General features: G+C 37.6%; 1 protein-coding gene across 1 annotated transcript in view; it reads left to right on the top strand.

The window, feature by feature from the left end:
- The window catches only part of C2CD5 (C2 calcium dependent domain containing 5), a 419,591-nt gene that overhangs the window by 162,016 nt on the left and 234,218 nt on the right, over positions 1 to 23,357 (top strand). The window contains exons 10-11 of the mRNA XM_030214402.1: positions 3,194 to 3,279; positions 13,569 to 13,677. Of these exons, the coding sequence (XP_030070262.1) occupies positions 3,194 to 3,279; positions 13,569 to 13,677 (195 nt within the window). The remainder of the gene's footprint in view (positions 1 to 3,193; positions 3,280 to 13,568; positions 13,678 to 23,357) is intronic.

Genomic DNA, 23,357 nt, shown 5'->3' with positions numbered 1-23,357 from the left:
GTAGAATTTTTATTCTGACCTTCCAAACATTTGTGATAAGAATATAGATGGCGCTCACTTGGGACTTAAAAAAAAAAGTGATTGCCTGTCTTATTTTACATATTTTGGAAGTTGTATTTATGTTTAAAAGGAACTGCGCATCTCTTCAAGAGATCTTGTTTTGCTTTTAGAAGTCCCAAAGTAGTTATAGTAAATTTAATATATGTCACCCGTTGCTGACCTTCAGCCCTATTATTTTATTAGTATGAGAATTTGAGAATTTGAACGGGAATTCCACCTACAGATATTTGTAAATTCATGTTAATAAAATCATCTTGAATAATTCAAGCACTAGAAATATAGTGTAAATCTAACCTGACTTAAAATCTGTGTAAACATTTTCATCATAGACACTTTCCATTTGTGAAGTGTACTTTTTCATTCCATCACCAAAATTAATCTCATATTCTCTTACTATGTTGAATACATGATATATATTGCTGGTGGTCATGACTACTTTGTTTTAAATTAGTTTTTGTGCTTTGTTCTGTATTATGTGCAGTTTTTTCATTTCGTGCATGTCTAGTATTGTATAGTCCTTTCGTACTCATATTTCAGTTTAATCCAAAACAGATATAAATAGTTGAAAATTGCAGAATGTTTCCAAATTACACTGGGACTATACAGATGCTAATATCAATTGTTTCCTTATCCAAGAGCAGCTACAGTATTTTTTGACATATCTTTTAGTTGTCCATTGGGTTAGATACATGCTTTCCAGTTAAACATATTCCATGATGAGGATGGAGGTATGTTTCATTCTTATTTTTGCAAGATTGATTTATTAGTTCATTAAATGCAGCCTTGAGAATAACTAGAGTCCATGACACCAAGGTATTGAAAGTGCATTGCAGGAATCACTGTGAAGCATTAGAAAATGATTCATGAAATATAACAGGACAACTTTTGTTACTCAGTTGGATTTCTATACTATTAAGCTTCTGCTCTTTTTTCCCCAAATGAGGAAACTGTTCCCTCATGAGTTAACAGGAGAGCCATAAGTGATCCTTCTTATTAGCTAGAGTAAGAGATGCTTTCTGTCAGAGACTGATGAAGGATTCGTAAAATGTATTTCTCACACCAAACTAGGACAAAATTAGCTCAGGTTATACCTTATTGTATACTTTGTTAGATAAGATAGCTTCTACTGTAACCATAGAACACATTCAGCATTTAACTTTTAAATATCATGTGTATTTCATCTTTAAAAAGTTTTCAGTCTATGAAATTATCATTTGGGAAACATTTCTCCATCTGCGGTCAATAGGCATTCCTTAGGAGCAAAGCTTTGGACAAAGTAAATTAAAGGCGTGCCATCTAATCTAGAGTACTTGTTTGAAAACGTATATTGTGTTAAGACAGTTGAGAGAAAAATAGTCAAAGTTCTTTATTTGAAAGAATGCCAGAAATTAAATGTGTTTCAATAGAATATTTGTCAAATCACTAAAGGTTTATGTAAAAATCACTGAGTCAGATCCAACAATTTATATCTGTTTTTGGTGTGATCACCCCTTCAGTCGTTTTAATAATCAGTTTTTGGGACAGTATAAAAATACTGATAGGTACAACTGTTTTTATCACCATCACCTCATGCATGTCCAGATTTGTCTCATTTCTCAGCTTGTAAAACCTGTAAGAACAGCTGGTTGTGTGGTCCTTACTTATTGAAATGAGACAAATCCAGAGAAACATGAGGCAACAGTGATGCAGTGAACACTGAACAATGACAGTTGTGCTGCAAAAGTTGCCTAAAGAGCTTACATAATAACAGATGAATGTGCAACAGTTTGCTGCAAAAATTCCTTCTTGAAAAAGCTTACATAGCAATTCAATTGAACGAGTGCTTCCCAGTTTTTTTTTTGTTATACTAATTTAATAAACCATTCTGTTAGGTTGCTATATCAGAAATAAACTGATTTTTACATGCTTGAGGAAAGAAAATATGCATTAAAATTTAGTGGACGTGTTTTTACTTGCTTTATTTGTTTGAGACATTTATATCCCGCATTATTCCAAACAAGTTTGGGTTCGTTGTGGCTAACAGGAAACAGTTACTACAGTACAATGCAAGTAATGTGACCATACACAAGAAATGGACAATCTAAAAAAAAAAAAAAAAATCACCTCTTTACAGTAACCAAAACAAGATGCCTTATATTCTCAAGAACTAACAAACACTAGTGCAGGTGAGGGATTGATCAAATAGAAATGCCTTCAGCAGCTCACGAAATAAGATAATCAGTAACATATCTCAGTGCATTTGACAAAGAGTTCCACATCTTAGAAACTTGCTCAGTAAAACCTGCAGTATGAATAGATGTATAATGAACATTCTTACAACTTGGATAGTGAAACATAAGATAATCCCTTGACGTAGGAAAAGCATTTCTTGAAGGCAGGTCTATCAGGTTCTGCATGTAACTAGGTAATACACCATACAAAATTTGGTGAACAAGTAAGTAAAGCTTAAAGGGTGATCCGAGAATTTATTGGAAACCAATATAATTTAACAAGGAGAGGAGTTGCCCTAGAATATCGGGGAGTGCCACACATAAGGTGGGCAGTGGTATTCTGTGCTGGCTATAATTTTCTGACTAAGGAGCACTTCACACCTGAGTAAACAGCATTGCAATAATAAAATTTGGAAATAACTAATGTTTGGACCAAAGAACGGAAGACAGAATTTGAAAAGAAAGGGCACAATTGCTTCAATCTCCACAATGTATTGAAGACACAAGAAACCACCTTAGATACCTGAGGTTCAAAGGACAGATACTGGTCAATGGTTATACCCAGGATTTTTAACCTAACTTGCCCGTTAGGTACTATTATTATCTGTCATGAAATTGTGAATAACCACAGCCCCTTTGTGATGGGGAAAACATAACCCTGGGTACCAGTTGACATTAATTCAAAACTGAATTTTCTGATGTGAGCAAAGGGTTCTCTTTTCTTATGAAACCAGATTGATAGCCATCTAGAAACTTTGACTGGTTCTCCTTGCAGTTCCTATTAAGGTGATCCTTTACCAGTTAAGCAATATTACACTTAGTTGCAATAGTTTTACATATACATTCAGAAACTGCCAGGCTATCTGTATAAGAATTGTGTTTCATGTTATACTGGATGTTATTTACATGCTGATATTCTTTAGGAATGGGCAGTGGGAGTGCTGGAAAGGACGGTGGGCCCTTTAAAGCCATGTTAAGACAACAGACACAGCTGGCATTGGAGCAGAGGGTAAGCACAGACCAGTAATTTTTGTGTACTTATATCTTGTTTCAGATGTAATGCTAATGGAAGGGTACATTTTCTTTCCCTTAGAAACCATGGACATTTTGAAAGGTTTTCGTGGCATTTACAAATATAAATAGCAATTCTAGAAAGCCACAACATACACATTTTAGAATATTGGTGTTGTGGGCATTCTTTGGGCCAGCCAGAAAAGTATGTGTGTATTTCCAATTTTTAACAATGATGCATGTATTCCTGAGCAAAAAAAAAGTCTGCATTTATACCCGCTTTGTGTCAGCTAATTGCTATTTGGAAATATGGTTTGCACCAGTGATTGAGGGAACCTGAAAAAACAAACAAAAAAAACCCTGATTTATATTTTCTTGACTCCTTAATTGGCTCTTCCTGGACATCCAGGTTTGTAAATTCTAGTATTTAGCACGTATACAGGTTGTAAACTTGGCACTTACATGTTCAAATGCTTGATTGGTGCTGCTCTTTTTATTTTTTTGAATGTGCTCCTTTCTAAAATGACTGTTCTGCTGTATATGCTGTAATCTATATGTGTATTTTCCATGTTCTTATACATATTTTATAACAGTTTCGTCATTTTTCCTGGAATTGGTCAACAATTTCACCGCCATGTTTTGAACTGCCTGTAGCCATTTGAACTCTGTTAGTCATATACCATTATAGAGATCATTGCAATAATCAAGTTGACTGATCACAGAGGAATGTATTAAGACATGGAGGGCTGACACAGAGAAAAGATTCCTAACAGAATATATCATTAATTTGTAAAAGCTCCGCTGAACTACATTAGAAATCTGAGTATGAAAGCTTAAGTTTTGATCAAATATCACTTCCAAAATCTTAACAGTTAGAGCAAAGGTAATTCTATTATCTGCAATAAATAGTGGGTCTTTCGGTTCAGGTGAATCTGTTCTTACAAAAAAGATCCTGCAAGACATTTCTGGATTCAGTTTAAGATTATATGAACTGCAAGTTTGTCCAGTTTAAAATAAGATGTTGAATTTCCTGTGAACTGGTATTGATGGGATATAATAGCTGGATATCATCTGCATATACATACAGAGTAAGACCCAGAGATTGGGCCAGACAGAATAGAGATGCCATAAAGATGTTGAACAATATAGAGGACAATAGAGAGCCTTGAGGCACCCCACATAACGGTGAATACGTTTTCAAAAATAATTACCTGAGTGCTTAGGTAAACTAAATTGCTAGCAAACCTCTGAATATTGGTATGGATTTCTTACCCAATAATGTTCTAAAAATCCAGAGTTAACAAGTGGCCTTTCCCAGAGGCACTTCACTGTCTCTTTCCCTTTGATTGTCCTTTCTATTTATTCTTTGCTGCAGTTTTTCGGCTCTCTTATATGGGTCCTTCCCCTATATTATTGCCTCTGTTCCTTCACTGATCAAACTCTTATGACACCAGTCTATATCCATTGGAGGCTGGCCTTGTTCTGGTCCCGTGCACTTATGTAGGATCAGAGAGGGAGGGGGGTGGACATGAATTTTGCAGGGTTATATCATCTGCATATATAGTCTTTCTGCCTCTTTAGCTCCTGGACTAGAAATTGGCAAATTCCCAGACAAGGTTAGAAATGGTGCAACAGTCTGCAAAATACTACCTGGATGCATCAGTTCTAGTCTCTGAAACTGCTGCTGGACTGGAGGCAGATTCTGCTGGGACAGTTGAACTTGTGATGGATGCTGCAGAGTCAGCACATTTGAAAACTGAAGAAAATACAAGATCAAAAGGCTTTGAACATAGGATCAATAGTTTGTGAAGTAGCAGTTGGAATCAAGACAGATGGAAAACCTCAAGAGCAAGCACTGAAGTTTAAGGCAAGGTCAAGAATCCATATTGGTAGTGGACCAAAGAGACCTGATTTTTAAGCCTTGAGGCAGACATTTTGCTGAAACATGGGCTGTGTCAGGTTTTGGTTATCAACAGACTTCTATATCTTCCTGTGGCTGACTGTGCTTCTTTTTGCGTACATCTATAGATTGGAACAAATATATTATTCCTGCATCCTTTCAAGTTTGAAATATCTGTGTGGTCGTACCAGGCAGGAAATCCAAATTCCCATAGGTTAGGAACACCAAAAATGTTTACACATTTTTTGCCACATGAATCGCGTAGGGCATAATAGTACATGGTTTCTCAGTAAGTGATCTAGTTTAGAGGCTCTTGTCTGTGGAAAATAACTAAAATGCGTTGGTTTAAATATGAGTCTTTCAATAGATGGAAAGGAAAAATGTTCCGTTTCCTGATACCATATGCCAAGTTAAATCTCTGAATATTTAATTATTTATTTATTTATTTTATTTATTTATTGCATTTGTATCCCACATTTTCCCACTTGTTTGCAGGCTCAATGTGGCTTACATTGCATCATGAATAGTGGAAATATGTAAGAAAATATACATTTAGTATTGCTTAAGAATCTTGGGTAACATGATAGTAGTAAAGCAGGATAGTAGAATAACAAGTAAGTGTCGTGAATCAGTTCTGGATATCTGTGTAAGGGTTCACATTTGTTGATCTTTGTGGTATGCCTTGTCAAAGAGATGGGTCTTCAGTAGTTTGCGGAAGTTAGTCAGTTCATGGATCGTCCTTAAATTGCGCGGCAGCGCGTTCCAGAATTGTGTGGAAAAGGTTGACACATGCGTTAGTTTGTATTTTAGACCTCCTTTGTCCCTAAGCTTATAAAGTAAGGGAGAGTGTGGCCTTCCTACCTAACCATAAATACTTAGGGGCCCTTTTACAGAGTGGCAGTAAGCCCAACGTGGGCTTACCGCTCGCTTTTCCAAGACTACCGCCGGCCCAACATGGCCACTGGCAGTGGTCCCACATTGAGTGTGCCCCATTTCTGGGGGAAAAAGAAAACCCCTGGAAATGACTTGCGTGGTGATAACCTGGCGGTAATCGGGCATCGCCGGGTTAGCACGGGAACCCCTATCGCCACCTCAGTGGGTGACAGTAAGGGCTTCCTGCCGCATGGCCGTGCGGTAAGATTTCTCTTACTGCATGGCCATGGTGCTGGGGACTTTTTTACCCACTGTGGTAAAAAGGGCTTGGCGTGTGGGAAAAATGGCCTCCACCTCTAGCACAGGGCCCTTTTTCCCGCAGCTTGGTAAAAGGACCCCTTAGGGAGAATAGTATTTAAGGTTCTAATATCTCAAGCTGTAATAACCAACGGTAGCACTTGCATAACATTATAGCCATTTTGGCACTAAAATCATACAAAAAACAAATACAACGCCATAAGGGAAAGCGGACATGACGTCCGAATATTCAGATGTTGACAAGTAGCGGACTTCAATGGTTCTACCTTAATCTTATTTATTTATTTATTTCGATTTTGCTCGCACCTTCAGTAGTAGCTCAAGGTGAGCTGCATTCAGGTACTCTGGATATTTCTCTGTCCCAGGAGGGCTCACATTCTAAGTTTGTACCTGAGGCAATGGAGGGTTAAGTGACTTGCCCAAGATCACAAGGAACAGTACTGGGATTTGAACTGACCACCTCTGGATTGCAAGACCAGTGCTCTAACCACTAGGCCACCCCTCCACTCCACCCCAATTTTATATAATGATGCCAAATTGGCTGGAATCTGAACACAAGATATCTTAGAGGGCCTTCTACCCAAGCTCATGGAAATTCTCCCTCATGTTCACTTAATTCTCTAGAGCAGTGGTTCTCAACCTTTCCTCTGTTGTGACACACGACAGACAGTGTTCAAATTCACAGCTAACAAAGCACGCCTAAATATTTAATTGTTTGATTATAAGATTAGAATTAATTTATTTTATTTATTAGGATTTATTTACCACATTTTTGAAGGAATTCACTCAAGGCAGTGTACAGTAAGAATAGATCAAACGAGCAATAGGCAATTCCAGCAGTAAAAATATTCAAATAATATAAAGTATGGCATAGTATACTACTTACAATGTCAACACAATATGTAATAGAACATTATAATTGATAGTGAAGGGTAAAGCAAAGGTGGAACATATAGATAGGTAAGAGAGTAAGAAGACTTAGAAAGTAAGGTGACTGATTTAAAGAAAGTTGCACATGAGGTTAGAGAGATGGTTAAATATTATCTCAGGGTAGGAGTGGGTAAACATGTCTTGCTGCAGTATGTGCAACCCGTGTCACTCCTTGTGTGTGTGAGTGAGACTAACATATTTGCCTATTCAACATCAAAAAGCTGTATGCAACACATCAATCCCAGATTTCTCACGTCATTCAACAAAACAAGTATATATTCAAATTCTGGTGTCACCTCAATAACTGCAACACAAAATCCTTCAGCTGCCAGATACTGTGAAGAAACAGAAAAACCTCCAAATATGCTACTCAGAAACTATATAGCAAACAGCAGACCTGCAAACATGTTCAGTTCGGGCTGGAGGCAGCAGTTATTATTAGAGATAGTGGGGAAGCAGAAATAGGGACCAGTTATGGGGATTTCAAGAATTTGGATTGATGATTGTATGCCAGACATTGTATGGTGATGCTCTGTATTATGTGCAGTGAGTTTTACCTATTAGCCAAGATGGGTATTAAAATCAGAGGCTGCCATGTGACTGTCAACAGACAAGGTAGTACGTTTACATTATGCTGACATACGAGCTACTGCTTTTGTCTCAGCAGGAATTTCATTATGGAACACTTTCTGGACTGCTTCACCTTTGTGATAGTGCAGTGCAGTTAAAAAAGATGTAATAATTATTATTTAATATTCATTTTTATTTAATTAGACATTTGTAGACCACCTAAAACTAGGTGGTTTCCAATACACATTATAGCACAAAGGCAGTACATATCAGAATAGACTATGACAAATTCCTCAGAACATCCACAAAGTGTTTCAGAAAAATACTGCCACAAAAAGCCTAGTCTTTTACAAACATTCAGCATGGAGTGTCTACCTTTAACAAATCCCACTTCGTTCTCTGCCACTAGAGTCAGGAGATAACTCGCTAGTCTCTTTGCTAAGATTTTTGCCAATAGCTTGGTGTTCAAATTCAAAAGCAAGAAGGATCTATAAGATCCAGGCATCAGTGCATCCTTACCCCATTTAAATATTAGCATTATAAGTTCTAAATTAGTACTAGCTGAGAAATTTTTTGGCCATAATGGAACAAAGCAAATAAGTTCAGGGTTAAAAGTTAGACATTTTGGTCTAGACCTGTTTCAATCACGCCTAAGTCACAAAATGTTGCACTAAATGACCTGATGAGCAGAAAGCAGGTTCCTGGAGTAGCCTAATGGTTGGTGTAGTGTATTGTAGAGAAGGGGACCCAGGCCCACATCCTACTGTAACTGGTACACTTGTGATGGAACATGTGAGCCCTCCAAAACTCAGAAAAAACCTACTGTACCTACCTATAGGTGACACCAGCAGGCATAAGAGCTATTGTAGTGGAGTAAAGTTGGGTACAGTAAGTTTTTTTGGTTGGTTTTGGAGGGCTCCCTATACAACATAAGGGAGTAATGTTGAGATGTGTACCTGGGAGCTTTTATGTGAAGTCCACTGCAGCGCCCCCTAGGGTGCTCTGCTGGGATGTCTGTGTAGCCAGTCTATTAAGAATACTGCCCCCCCCCCCCCACCTCTTTACATCCCAATGGCTTGTTCTTGTGTGTTTTTCTCTTGGTCTTTTTTTTTTTTTAGATAGAGCACTGAGTACAAAAACATTTGGGGCCCTGTTTACTAAGCCGCGCTGTAGGCGTGCTAGTGTTTTTAGCACACGATAATATATTCCTATGGGTGTGTCTAGCACTAGTGCTCACTAAAAGTCTAAGCACGCCTTAGTAAACGGGCCTTAGTAAATGGCCAGTTTCAAAACGAAAAGTTGGACGTTTTTCTGGTTTAAAAATGGCTGTGTTTGGTACTGGATATTTGGACTTTTTTCCCAAAACATCCAAAATTGGATTTAGATATCATATCTAAAATGCCCCTCCATATGATCCACAATACAAATCATCATTTAAAAAAAAAATTATAACTGGCAAATAAAGTACATCAAATTATATTCCAGTTTGAGACAAATGTGACTTCTCTGTTCCCAGTAACCACCTTAATTAGGTTTGTCAGCATTTTTATTGACTTTTCCACCTTGAGGTGGCTTTGATCAGTCTTTTACTCATAGATAAAAAGACTATTGACTTCAAAAGCTGCTAGAACTACAACTTCAAGATGTCCCTGACAGATCATTACTATGTGGCATGCACAACATGGGCTAGGTCACGATGTCCTTGAGTGAGGCATCTGTTCAAAGCTGTCATTCAAGACTCTCAAGCTCCAGACTACAGGATGATATTGGTGTCAGAGGAAAATAAGGTTCATTGCTGTTGTTAGACTTAGGAATTGTGCAGTTTGCTGATGATGTTAGACAATGAGGTATTCTCTGCCTTCCTCAGTACTGAGATTGAAGAATAGGTCAGGAGTACAGACTGCCCCCTGCCCCCACCTCTCATACACTCACTCTTGCTGCTTGAGATGCATTCCTTGAAGTTGATTATCAAAGAAAAACCTTCAGGTATCAAGACTGATATCCTTCTATATATAAACTTGAGAGTAAAGGGGCTGAGAGGCTGTCAGATCTACCTCAAAAGTGGCTCTATCAGGAGGGCTGCTGTCTTATCCTCGTAGTAATTTTGGATTGTATTGCAACTCTGTGTGCTTTGACTCAGTTTTCATTGTGTTATGCTGCCACCTGCTGAGATATTTTAGGAAACTGCTTCTTCCACTTCGACTCCCTGGCACGGAGGCTTCCTATATCCTAGTTCTCAGTTGGTGGATGGATCTTTGGTAGGAGCCAGAGAATTATGAGAATTTTCACCTGTGAATCAGATTCTCCATTAAGAGGGCTAGAACTCTGAGGGCCCTTCAATTCAGCCTTACCTACCTGATTCATATGCAGATGGATACTTTGGAAGGTTCTGCCAGAGCTCACAGTTTGAGATTATTGAATTTTTCAATGACTTATTACCTCTCTCTGAGTGAAATGTTTAAGATGTACTTAAGCGATATTCTCCAACTCCCCAATAGTGAAATGTTTATTGTGATTAATTTATATTATCTTCCTAGGTGGGTTAAGCAGATGAAAGAAGAAAGAGGTATTGATGATATTAGTTCTCCTGATAGTTTCAGGATGTTATTACCAAGAGAGCTACTTTATCGGTGACTTTACAGATAGAAGAACAAAAACTGGCAATTTTATAGGCTTATTTTCCTAAGAAGGCTTTATTTTGTAGTCAGGCAGTTTCTTATTTCCAGATGTTTCTAGATCAGTTCAGTTGAGAAGGAGAGTGTTCATCCAGTTAAAGCAAAGGTTTTGGAAATAGGGGCATCCTTTTTTCTCACATTTCCTTGTAAATATTTGATAGAATATGAAGATAATTGGTATGTGTTCTTGGAATTGGATCTGCTGCATCTTGAGACCTTCCTGACTGGAAAATCGCTAGGGGGGGCCACAAGCTGTTGTAAATTTTCATAAATATATAAGTGTTGCCATACTGGGACAGACTGAAGGTCCATCAAGCCCAGCATCCTGTTTCCAGCAGTGGTCAATCCAGGTGGCAAGATCCCAAAACAGTATAATACATTTTATGCTGCTTAACCTAGAAATAAGCAGTGGATTTTCCCCAATTCATTTTAATAATGGCTTCTGGACTTTTCTTTTAGGAAGATATCCAAACCTTTTTAAAACCCCGCTAAGCTAACTGCTTTTACTACATTCTCTGGCAATGAATTCCAGAGTTTAATTACTCATTGAGTATAGAAATATTTTTTCCAATTTGTTTAAAATTTACTACTTTGTAGCTTTTTAAAATATACTATTTTTTTTTGGTAGCAGTTGAATAAAATAGTTCTAGAAAAAGTTTTTGTGTGCCTGTGCCATTTTTTACAGTGCACTCCATTTAAGTGCACGTCGGATAAGTGCATGCTCTGTTTAACTGTATGCCGTTCTTCGGTCCCTTTTTTGGTGCCATCAATTTCTAGGGGGACAAACTTCGGTTTAGCGCACCACTGATAAGTGCAAGATTCACTTATATGCCTGATTTAAGACCGCTCCTCTGCAGGAAAGACTCCGCATAAGCGCATGCATGGAATATGGAGGTCGATTGGCACGTGACATAGGGGCGATAAATTTGAAATCTCATTGGTTACCTGCCACAGGCGGTAACCAATGAGAGTTAATTTGTTAGACTAAGCGAAAGAAAGTTGTTAGAGTATACAGTGGAGTCGTCGTTTCGCAACTGTAAAAAATTAGAAAACAAAGTCAAGCATCTATTGCTAAAGAATATGGGGTCAATCACAGTCAAATTTCATATATCTTGAAGCAGAAAGATCAGCTTCTGGAAGACTGGCAAAACAATACTAATCTACACAGGAAACCTAAACGGGTGGGAAAAGCTAAGGATGTCGAAGATGCTCTTCTTCAGTGGTTTTCTCAAGTCAGGAGCAGTTTCCTGTCAATGGTCCACTGCTTATGGTGAAAGCTAATCAGCTACCTGAAAGTCTTGGACTAACTGAATTCAAAGCCACTGTTGGATGGTTGGAAAGATGGAAGGAGAGGAACACATAAAATTCAAGAAACAGCATGGTGAAAAACAAGGCGCTGATGTCTTTGGTGCTGGAAATTGGGTTGTTTCTTCCTACCATCTTGAACGAGTTTGCACCTTGTGACATTTTCAATGCTGACGAAGCCGGTCTCTACTGGCGAGCGATTCCTGATGGAACACTTGCATTCAAACAAACCGAAACTACAGGAAGTAAAACGTTGACGGACCGACTGACGATCCTCCTTTGCTTCAGTATGGATGGGAGTGAGAAGTTAGAACCACTCGTAATTGGAAAGAGCAAACAGCCCCGTTGCTTCAAGAATGTTAAGCAACTTCCTGTGTCATACGAGGCTAATGCAAATTCATGGATGACTGGGGAAATTTGGAAGCAGTGGCTAAAGAAGTTAGACATTAGAATGCGGGCACAAAAGCGTCAGATTTTGTTGCTTTGTGATAATTGTGCTGCACACAGTGATGAAGTCAGGCTGTCTAACGTCAAGGTGGTCTTCCTGCCACCAAACACTACCTCTCTGATTCAACTTATGGATCAGGGCATAATAGCCAATTTCAAAAAACATTATCGGGCTCTTGTGCTACATCGTCTAATGAGCGTTATGGATGACCAGACTGGCAAGGATAAATGTGCTGTTGAACTGGCTCGTAATCTATCACTGTTGGATTCCCAATATATGCAGAAAGAAGCCTGGAATCATGTTACACAGGCAACCATTGTGAACTGCTACAAGTGGGCAAGCTTTGTTAGGGATGTGGAGAGGGATGAAACAGATGCAGCTGTTGCAAACGTGTCAGATGACATCCTAGCCGATGTTATTGAAGAGGAGTTTCATCACTACGTAGCTGTTGATTACGATCTACAAACAGCTGCCAACAGCACTGATATCGAGATATGCGCCTACACACAGGCAACAGCTGATGATGAAACAGATGATGAAATGAGCAGCGAGGCACATGCTGATGAAATTCAACAACCTCCTCCTGTCAGTTTTGCAAGAGCGCTGGAGAGTCTTAACACCGTGCGGGCCTATCTGGAGGCCACTGGATGTCAGTGCTATGACAGTTTTTACCGTCTGGCAGATGTAGTCTATGGAACTCACAGACACGATAGTGTACAGAGGACTATGACTGATTACTTCAAGTAAGCCTAACGTCAGTTAATGGAGACTGTATTCTGTACATATAATAAACAGTACATGTGTTTATCAGATTTCGAGCTTCTTTGTGTCACATCGGTTAAGTGCACGCTCCAGTTATCTGCATGTATTTTTTTGGTTCCAGACCCTTGCACTTAAGCGGATTGCACTGTATTTATGATTATTAATCTCTAGATTAGGTCTATTATGTGTCTTATTGATATGGACCAGAATATTGTAATGTGCTTGTAATGTGCTTATTGATTGTAACTTGTAATGAAGTAAAAATCTCAATTTAAGAAAAATTGCAGTGTTATCTACCCTTAGGATGGAATGCCATTCAAAGAAGAATGTCTTGCTGTACTTATGTTTTTGATATGTGTATTTTAAAAATGTTCTGTTGAATCTAATATCTTATTTTAAATGCTAGAAAATTCTCTGTGTAATATTATTTTCAAATTGTTAGAACCAAATGCAGAAACATAATTTAAAAAAAATTTTCTTTCTACCTTTCCCCTTTCCATTTTTAGGAATTTCCATTTTTCACTCTGACAGTCTTTCCTCAAGGCTTTCTTGTCCATGTTGGTGGCGTTGTCAGTGCCCGCTCTGTGAAACTTTTGGATCGCATCCACAATCCTGGTATGTTTCAGGACAGATTTCATTTCGCAAACATATCATGTATCAAAGTTGCTTAATTTCTGCTTTTTAGAACTACATTTGATCTGAAATAAGTTTTGTCCTTTATAAATACATTTTTAAAGTGTGTACTCTGCTTATATTTCCTATCAAAATATAGTATGGATTAACATTCTAACTAACTCTTAAAGATTTTTTTTCTAATGTATTGAAGTGTTTCCTAACAAATTTCATTCAGATTAAAGGTTGTGGGTTAATTTGGTTGTTCTTGGCTCTGTTTTTTTTTTTTTTAAGTTTTGTGGCATGTTATGTGAGCAGGCAGTGTGTATGTATATACATATATATATGTGTGTGTGTATATATATTATATATATATATATATATATATATATATACACATACACACACACACACACATACACTATCTAGTTAACAACAGTATTAATACCACATCAGTTTGTATTCCCTCTTTGATATTATTCATTTTGACTGCTAAAACTGTTATGTTATTTAGAAGTTGTAAACTGCTCCTGAAACATTGTTCTTTTCATGTTGTTTTGTACACACAAGTCTGGAGTGTTTACTTCTTAGTATTGATACTGTTGTATATCCTTCAACCATTATTTTTCTCTTCTATGCCTGGAGAAGCATATGACCTATAAGGAAGTGATACATGTTTAAACTTGTACAGCGCTGCGTAACCCTGGCAGCGCTATAGAAATGCTAAGTAGTAGTAGTAGTACATGAAAACAAATTCCCAAGTAGCAGTTAATGAAACATGAGCCCAATTGTTCCTTTTACTGAGAAATAATTTTATTATGAATTTCAGCTCAAATCACAGTACAGTAGGCTACAGTAGTTTTGACATTTGTATGTTAACGAAAAATGTCTCTATCTGAAGTTACTTAATTCCATTATTTCTCATATGAAAGATTTAGCTAGCAGCATTTTCTAAACTTAATGTTCTGGGGGCTCTTAGTTCATGTTTATTTGAGCAGCCAATGATGATTAAATATTGACTAGACATCACATGTTTATTATTTTCTGTTTAGTGTGATAATTTTTCCATTTTGCAGCAGAGTTCCATTTTTCCAAGCTACAAGTCTATAAATAATTTCCCTCCTATTTATACTTCTTAGTTTGATATAGAACCCAGTTCCCACACATTGATAGCTCCAGTCAAAGCTATGCTAATATCTATTAAATTCTACAGGGCTCTCAACATGACTCTCCAATTTGGGTAAGGGGCACTCAGGGTAAGATGACAGAGAGACATCATGCATGATCCTCATGTCTTCTTCTGTCGCAGTAGGTGGGAAACTTTCTACAAGACTGTCTGTCTTCCATTTAATTCTTCAGCTGTGTGGAACATTTTGTTTAGTATTGCCTCAATGAGTTTCTTTAGCATGACTTGGAGGATTGTTTAACCATCTAGAAAATTTAGGAGATTTTTAATGAAATGCATCTAAGGGTCTGACTCAAAAACAGAGGAAAAAGGCCTCGAGAAGCCCCCAACAAGTCTAAAGACCACGGGGGCTGGACTTCATCATTGACCAAAAAACCTCCGTATAAAAACCTCTCTCTTTAATTTCACAGGGTTTTATCTTATGTCTTTTTTTACGTTTTTATCTTATTTTTTATTTTTTTGTTTTTCGTCTTCTTTCTTTCAGTAAAACACTTTAATACATTGAAATAAGCATCAGATATTACTTAGCTTTATCTGATGTTACAGCATACGGGTCAATTCAGCATACGGATCAGTTTTACATGCAGACCAAGACCAATGATGGCCGTTGTTTCAATTACCTGCCTCAGGGTACAATGGTCCATGTTCCTGATCTAAAATAAAAAGAAACATCAAAACTTCCGTGTCATCCCAATGAGTCTATAGTGAGCAATAAAAACTGTAAACTCACCTCCGTAATGCTTGATTTTTAGAAAGACAAAAAATAAACTCAAAATGGCCGCTCTTTATGGGCGGCTACGTCAGACGCTGTGCCAAAGTGTAGCTTATCAGGGGAACGGGATCTCGGGGTGTGTCTAAATTCGCATCATGATTGGTTGAAACAACTTTAGAGACTAATTATCAGCCAAAGTGAATGCTTAAATGTTTTTTAGAAAAAATGACACCACTCAATTCTTCGTTCAACCCTGCTGGAAACAGCGAGTTGAGACGGAAGATCCAACGTTGCTCGTTTTGCAAAAGCATACGTCTTCTGTCACCCCCAATGCGGTTGTTAGAAATCCGTATCTGCTGTAACACAAAACATTTTAGTTGCTCAAAAGAATGACCCAGGGCATTACAGTGGCATGCAAGAGGTGAGGTGATCTTATTGGTGTTAATAGTACTTTTGTGCTCTGTCAATCGAACACAGAGTGAGCGTGTAGTCTGTCCCACATAAAGTTTCTTGCAGGGACATATTATACAATAAACAACATAGCTGGATTTACAGTCTGTATCCACTTTCAGCATAAATTCACGGGCTGTCTGTGGATGTACAAAACGTTTCAGCTCCTGCATAACCGGACACATATTACAGTTGTTACACTTCTTATGTCCATTCAAAAAAATAAAAAATAAGATAAAAAAGTAAAAAAAGACATAAGATAAAACCCTGTGAAATTAAAGAGAGAGGTTTTTATACGGAGGTTTTTTGGCCAATGATGAAGAAGTCCAGCCCCCGTGGGCTTTAGACTTGTTGGGGGCTTCTCTAGGCCTTTTTCCTCAGTTTTTGAGTCAGACACTTAGATGCATTTCATTAAAAATCTCCTAAATTTTCTAGATGGTTATAGGTGTGATTAGGAAGATTTTCTCTAATACATGCTATAGTTTTGAATCTATTTGAATATTTGGAGGATTGTTTACCAGAAGCCCAAATTAATACGAATTGAGAAATATTTTCATTTAATTATGTTACAAGAGAATAAAACATTTCTCTAATGTGTTAAAAGTAATGCAAAAATGAAGTAAAATGGTGAAGTAGGTGAAGACAGATCAGTACTTTTTTTGCAGTTAAAATTCTATTCACATATTTTTTTTAAGTATATTACTCTTGAGTGCCAGAAGTTAAACTAATGGTTAAGGCAGCATTCACATGGAATTAACTTTCCAACAGTGAGTCAATATTATTCATTATTAAGTTAAAGGTATGTTGAACCATTCTGCTCTGAAGCTTCCAAGTTCAGTTTATATTTTACTCTAATTACCTCTGTTAGTGGACATAGAGGGGCATTTTTCATATAAGATCTAAATCCGACTTTGGATGTTCTGCTGAAAATGTCCAAAATTCAAACAGTGAAAATGACCATCTTCAAACCAGAAAAACGTCCATTTTTTTTCTTTGAAAATGACCATTTCCTAGATATTGTGCTTTGTATGTCTATCTTTTTGGACCATTAAAAAAAAAAAAAAAAACCCATCCAAGTTAAAAACACAGCAAATCAAGACATTGGGACGTAGGAGGAGCTAGCTTTCCTAGTATACTGGCACACAGGCATACCAGGGGAGCAGTAGGGCACCCTATGGGGCACTGTAGTGGACTTCACATAAAAAGTCCTAGGCACATGTCTTACCATTACCCCCATATTTTGTATGTTAAACCCTTCAAAGCCCACAAAAAAACTTACTGTGCCCAACTGTACACCACTACAATAGCCCTTATGGCTGCAGGTATCACCTATATGTGTGTACAGTAGGTTTGGGGGTGCTAACACTTTCCACCACAAGTGTAATAGGCTGCATTATGGCCTGGGTCACCGTCTCTACAGTGCACTGCACCAAACTCTAGGCTATTCCAGGAACCTACGTGCTGCTCTAATAGGACTAGCCATAACATCTGAACCTGTCATAGAGGCTGGTATGTACTGCTTCATTAACATCTTTGCCAGGTGAGAGGGGGGTCAGTGACCACTGAAGGATAAGGGGGTGTCATTCTTTTATTTCTGCAGTGGTCATCTTGTCATTTAGGGTACTTTTTTGTGACTTATTCATTAATAAAATCGATCTAGACCAAAACATCCAGCTTATAGCACTGGATGCTTTTGTTTTGTTCCATTATGGTAGAAAAATGTCCAAGTGTTAGGAGCACCCAGATTCCACCATTAACACGCCCCTGACACACCACCCCCTTGTGATTTGAACGCAGTTCTGATGGACTTCATAGAAAAAGTCTAAAAATTAGTTTCAAAAATACCAATTTGGACATTTTTGTGAGAAAAACGTCCAAATGCAGATTTGTGACACTTTTTGAACGTTTTTCTCTTTTGAAAATGAGATTATTGTTTGACTTGTCTACCATATTAACTTCCACTACTCATTGCTCTTGACTTTTGTTCATGTTTAGTTTATTGTGAAAATATTTTGAAAGACAAATTTTCAGTAATTTTCCTTAAGTGATAATATCACTTCCTATCCTAAATTGTACTCTTCTAGTGTTTTTAGGAAGAGTGAATTTGATAACTGGAACATTTTATTATAGATAAAACAAATTATTTGAGAAAACTAGTTCTTATAATGCCCATTAATGTTCAGGACATTACTTTTGCTAGCCATACTCATTACTCACAAATTTCACCAATGTTCGAATGACCATTTGTTGAGGAAAATTGGCAGCCAAATGAACATTTTTAGACTTAATTGACCTGTTCTCTTCATGATTGGATTTCCTTCATACATACAGGTTTTCCATAGTCTAACTGCTGTTGCATAATAAAATATAAAGCTTGGAGAAAAAATAATGGTTGATAGAGAAATTTGCTATTTTTCCACTTTTAACTGCATCTGTATAGGATTCCTATTGTTTCTGACTAGTGTATGATGGGACACATTATATTTCACAGTCTTTGGAGTCCTTTTACTAAACCACGGTAGGCATTAGCGCGTGCCTACCATGCAGCAAAAAGCATTACCCATCAGCGCGCCATAATCCTCTGCTGAAAAATGTTTTTTATTTTTCGGCACGAGAGGCATGACTATGGGAGGAGAGTAGACATGCCCTGTGCTAATCGGGTAGCTTGGGCACATTTCCGTGCACTGCCTGTTTTACTGCCATGCTAAAAGTGGCTGCAGCATGCGGGAAACCCATGCGCTGACAGCGCTGGCCACTTTTTAGACCAGCTTAGTAAAGAAAAAAAAACCCTGTATTTAGAAATGAATGCAATTTTAACAGCCACAATATATATATATATATATATATATATATATATATATATATATATATATATATATATATACGCACACACACACACATACATACATTTTGATTTGCAGTATATAATTTTTGCTTCTTATTTATGTTCTTTTAACACAACCCTAACGAACCATATCTAAAATTTCTTAGGAACTGGTGATATCCAGCTAAAGGAAAAAAAATCTAGGTTCAAAACCTAGATATAACTTTTCCTAATGAGAAATGAATGAATCTAAAAAAAATTTAAAACATGTACATTAACTTGACTATAAGCTTATAAAAATGCTCCTACTGAGATAAAAAAAAAATCTAAATAGTAAGGGCCCTGTTTATTAAGCCGTGCTGTAGACGTGCTAGCGTTTTAAGTGTGCGCAGCTTGTTACTTTTTGATTGTGCTATTTAATTTACTTCAGCCATTTGATTAATAAAGTGAATGTGAAACAAGTCAATGTTTACTGGAAAAAAGTGTGTGTGTGTATATATATATATATATATATATATATACATACGTGATAGTGCTGTATCAAAAGTTTTAATTAAAATGATTCTGTGTTTAGAAGGCTCAACAAACCTTATTTAACACATACATGGGTTCTTGATGTTAACATATGCAACTCTGAAATGTTATATAAGTAAAAGTAATAATCATAACCCTAGAAATTTAAATGTGTCTGTACTGTATGTTACTGAATCATCTTCTCTTTGTAAAATGCATAAAGATCAAAAGTGTAAACTATGCTTCCTGACTTTTTCTCATTTTGTGGCTGTGGAAATAGCATATAACAAATTAGCCTTTTAATCTTTCTGAAGGGTCTGATTAACTCCAGTAGTTGGGAAGTAATGCCAGTGCTGGTCAGACTTATGTGGTCTCTTTCCTGAAAATGGCAGAGATCAGGATGGGGTAGAGTGGGCTTCAGTGTCAACTCCAGTAGTTGAATAATTAGGAGGTAAAGTCAGTGCTGGGCAGACTTCTGTGGGCTGTCCCAAAAATAACTAAGGGGTCCTTTTACAAAGGCACACTAGCGTTTTTAGCGCACACTAAAAATAAGCATGTGCTAAATGCTAGAGATGCCCATATATTCCTATTAGCGTTTCTTGTGTTTAGTGCAAGCTAAAAACACTAGTGTGCCTTTGTAAAAGACCCCCTAAGGTCAGAATCAAGTATGCATATTTTATATTACATTTATATCATATGCTATGTGAGTGAGTACTGTGTATCTCTGTGGGGGAAGGAAGACATCTTAAGGTTGCAATTAGAAAGTAAAATATTTTTAATTTGCAGTATTGCTGGATTGTTGGTTTAATCATGTATTGATGCTTATATTCTTATAGTTGAATTCATTATCGCCATACTGGGACAGATTTGAGGGTCTTATCAAAGCCAATATCCTATTTACAACAGTGGCCAATCCAGGTCACTAGGCGTCCAAATGGCAGATGAAATTTAATGTGGACAAATGCAAGGTGATTCACATTGCCACACTGAACCCGCAAAAAGGTGGGAAAATGTGGGGTACAAATGCAATAAATAAAATAATAAATAAATTGGAAAGAATAATCTGAATCATAGTTACCTGATGCTAGGCTCCACCTTCTGGGTCAGCACTCAAGAAAAAAATCTGGGTGTTGTTGTATATAATACACTGAAATCTTCTGCTCAGTGTGCAGTGGCAACCAAAAAAGCAAATAGGATGCTAGGAATTATTAGGAAAGGGATGGTGAATAAGACTGAAAACACTATAATGCCTTTGTATCGCTCCATGGTGCTTTCACACCTTGAGTTTTGCATTCAATTCTGGTCGCCATATCTCAGAAAGGATATAACAGAATTAGAAAAGATTCAAAGAAGAGCGACCAAAATGTTAAAGGGGATGGAACTCCTTTTTTATGAGGAAAGGCTAAAGAGGTTAGGACTCTTCAGCTTGGAAAAGAGACGGATGAGGGGAGATATGATTGAAGTCTACAAAATCCTGAATGGTGTAGAACAAGTAGAAGTAAATCGATTTTTTTTTATTCATTTCAAAAGTACAAAGACTAGGGGACACTCGAGGAAGTTACATGGAAATACTTTTGAAACAAATACGAGGAAATATTTTTTTCACTCAACGAATAAACTCTGGAACTATTTGCCAGAGGATGTAGTAACAGCAGTTAGTTTATCTGGGTTTAAAAAAGATTTGGACAAATTCCTGGAGAAATTGGCCATAGTCTGCTATTGAGGCAGACATGGGAAGCAACTGCTTGTCCTGGGATTTGTAGTATGGAGTGTTGCCACGATTTGGGTTTTTATGGACCTGTTGATAAACATGGGACGTATGAACAAAATGAAAGATCACTTCACTGCACACACAACTGATAGTCATCAAAAACCTACTCAGTGAAGAAAGACATGTCTCTTTCTTTAAGTGAAAAGGGGAAAATCATACAGCAGTGGCAACTGTAACTTTGCATGTGCACACAGTGCAAAAAGTAATCATGGACATCAAAAACCCCAAACAATTTTTTCGTATGTGTTTTTCTTTTGAAATGTGCAAAAATGTTTTTTTTTTTTTTTTAGTCTTTTTCTAATCAATCAAACTACAGCGCGCTATCATCAAACCATGAATCATTTATCTTCAGCACGCTGTCCAGTTCATGTGAAGAGTGGTGCACCTCCGCTTCCAGATTAAACAATGTGCAGTCCCGACAGTCCCGTTACGCTCTGCTTCCTCAGGGAACCAGACTGCAGTCCATCATGATTCTGGAAACAAAAAATGAATTGAAAATAACCATGAACTGAAAAACTAAAAAATAAAAATTAAATCAAACAGTCACTGTAGTCATGATGCTAACACAAAAACACTGGAGGGTTAACTTCTCACTGTCTCCGTACTGGCAAACATCAGGACAGGATAGACAGCTGATTATAACCCGTCCATGTCCAATCACAGGTTGCCACGTGGTCCTCAGCTGATTGTTGCACAGCCAATCACAATCAAACAATGATGGTTAATGACGTTAGTCAAAAATTGAAAAAGTGGAAAAAATGTAAACATGAAAAATCACACAGTGAACCATATGCACAATCAGGTCATAAACAGATCATAAAAAGTCTGCCCAATGCAACATGGAGTTTAATCCATCCGGTTCTAAAGAATGTAAATGATAAATCCAACGTTGTTCTGCTTGCAGTAACCTCTTGCTGCGATCTTCTCCGCTTATGTGGTCAGGAACGCTGTCAATCACCCAACATTTGAACATATCAAAACCATGCTGTAGTTCTCTACAATGGGACACCAATGGAGCCCCTATCTGTAAATTAGAAACACATGACTTGTGCTCGTTCAAGCGTATGTTCAATCTTCTGTCAGTTTTCCCCACATATATTTTCATGCATGGACATTGTAGAATATATACTACATGGTCCGATCTGCAAGTGGTGTGATGTCTCAGCCTGTATGACTTTTCATCAACCGGATTGACAAACTCAGTGCACACCGACATCATGTTGCAAAAAGAACATGACCCACATTGCCTATGTTCACCATTCTCTTGGGAAAATCGCTTGACCACATTAGCTGGACACTGTTTCCTTAAGGTTGTGACCCCTAGAAAAGGCTACCCGCAAGCCCGAATTCTTAAACATGTCATGAGATTGAATGATGTCCCAATTCTTTCTGATAATTTTCGCCACCGCTTCCCCTCCCATCTTATATCTCATGACAAAGGTCTTTCTGGTCGACCACAGTTGACTCAGATCTGTTCATGAGTAATAAGTCCCTGTTGTTGTAGCGGGCTCTAGTATATGACTTCTTCAGCACCCAAGGGGGGTAACTATGTTGGTCCAAGGAAACGGCCAATTGACTTGCTTGCTGTTTGAGATCAGTGTAAATTCTTCTGTATCTCAAGAACTGAGAAAAAGGAAGACTGCTCTTTAAAGAATGAGGATGACAACTTCCATATTGTAATAAAGTGTTCTTATCTGTTGGTTTCCTAAATACCTTTGTGTGAAAGGTGCCATCTTTCATCTCAATGCATATATCAAAGAGAACACCTGGCTTGCACATTCTCAGTTTGATGATTCCATTTTATTGTGGAAACGTTTTATCGATGATGTGTTCCTATTATCGAAAGGTGATGCCTCTACATTATCACAGTTTGTGGACTGGTTGAATTCCTGGAATCCAGCTTTAAAATTCGCCCATGAATGTTCAGGAACCAGCATCCCACCAATCTTAAATTCTAAGGTTCCTCAAGTCTTTGTTGGAAGCTGGAAGATATTTTGTACACTACTAGCAGCCTGGATTGGCCGCTGTCGTGGACAGGATGCTGGGCTCGATGGACCCTTGGTCTTTTCCCAGTGTGGCATTACTTATGTACTAAATAAAAAATGGAGGTCTTATTGGGGGATAGGGTGTTATGAAAGTTAAGAGGCACGGTGATCCACTATGAAGATAAGGGAGGAAGGGATCCTAATACACAAAGTACGGCAGCGTCATGGCCATACTTTCCTTA

The sequence above is a fragment of the Microcaecilia unicolor genome, chromosome 9 (genome assembly GCF_901765095.1).
Source record: "Microcaecilia unicolor chromosome 9, aMicUni1.1, whole genome shotgun sequence".
Lineage (NCBI taxonomy): Eukaryota > Metazoa > Chordata > Amphibia > Gymnophiona > Siphonopidae > Microcaecilia > Microcaecilia unicolor.
This window is presented reverse-complemented; position numbering and strand designations above follow the sequence as displayed.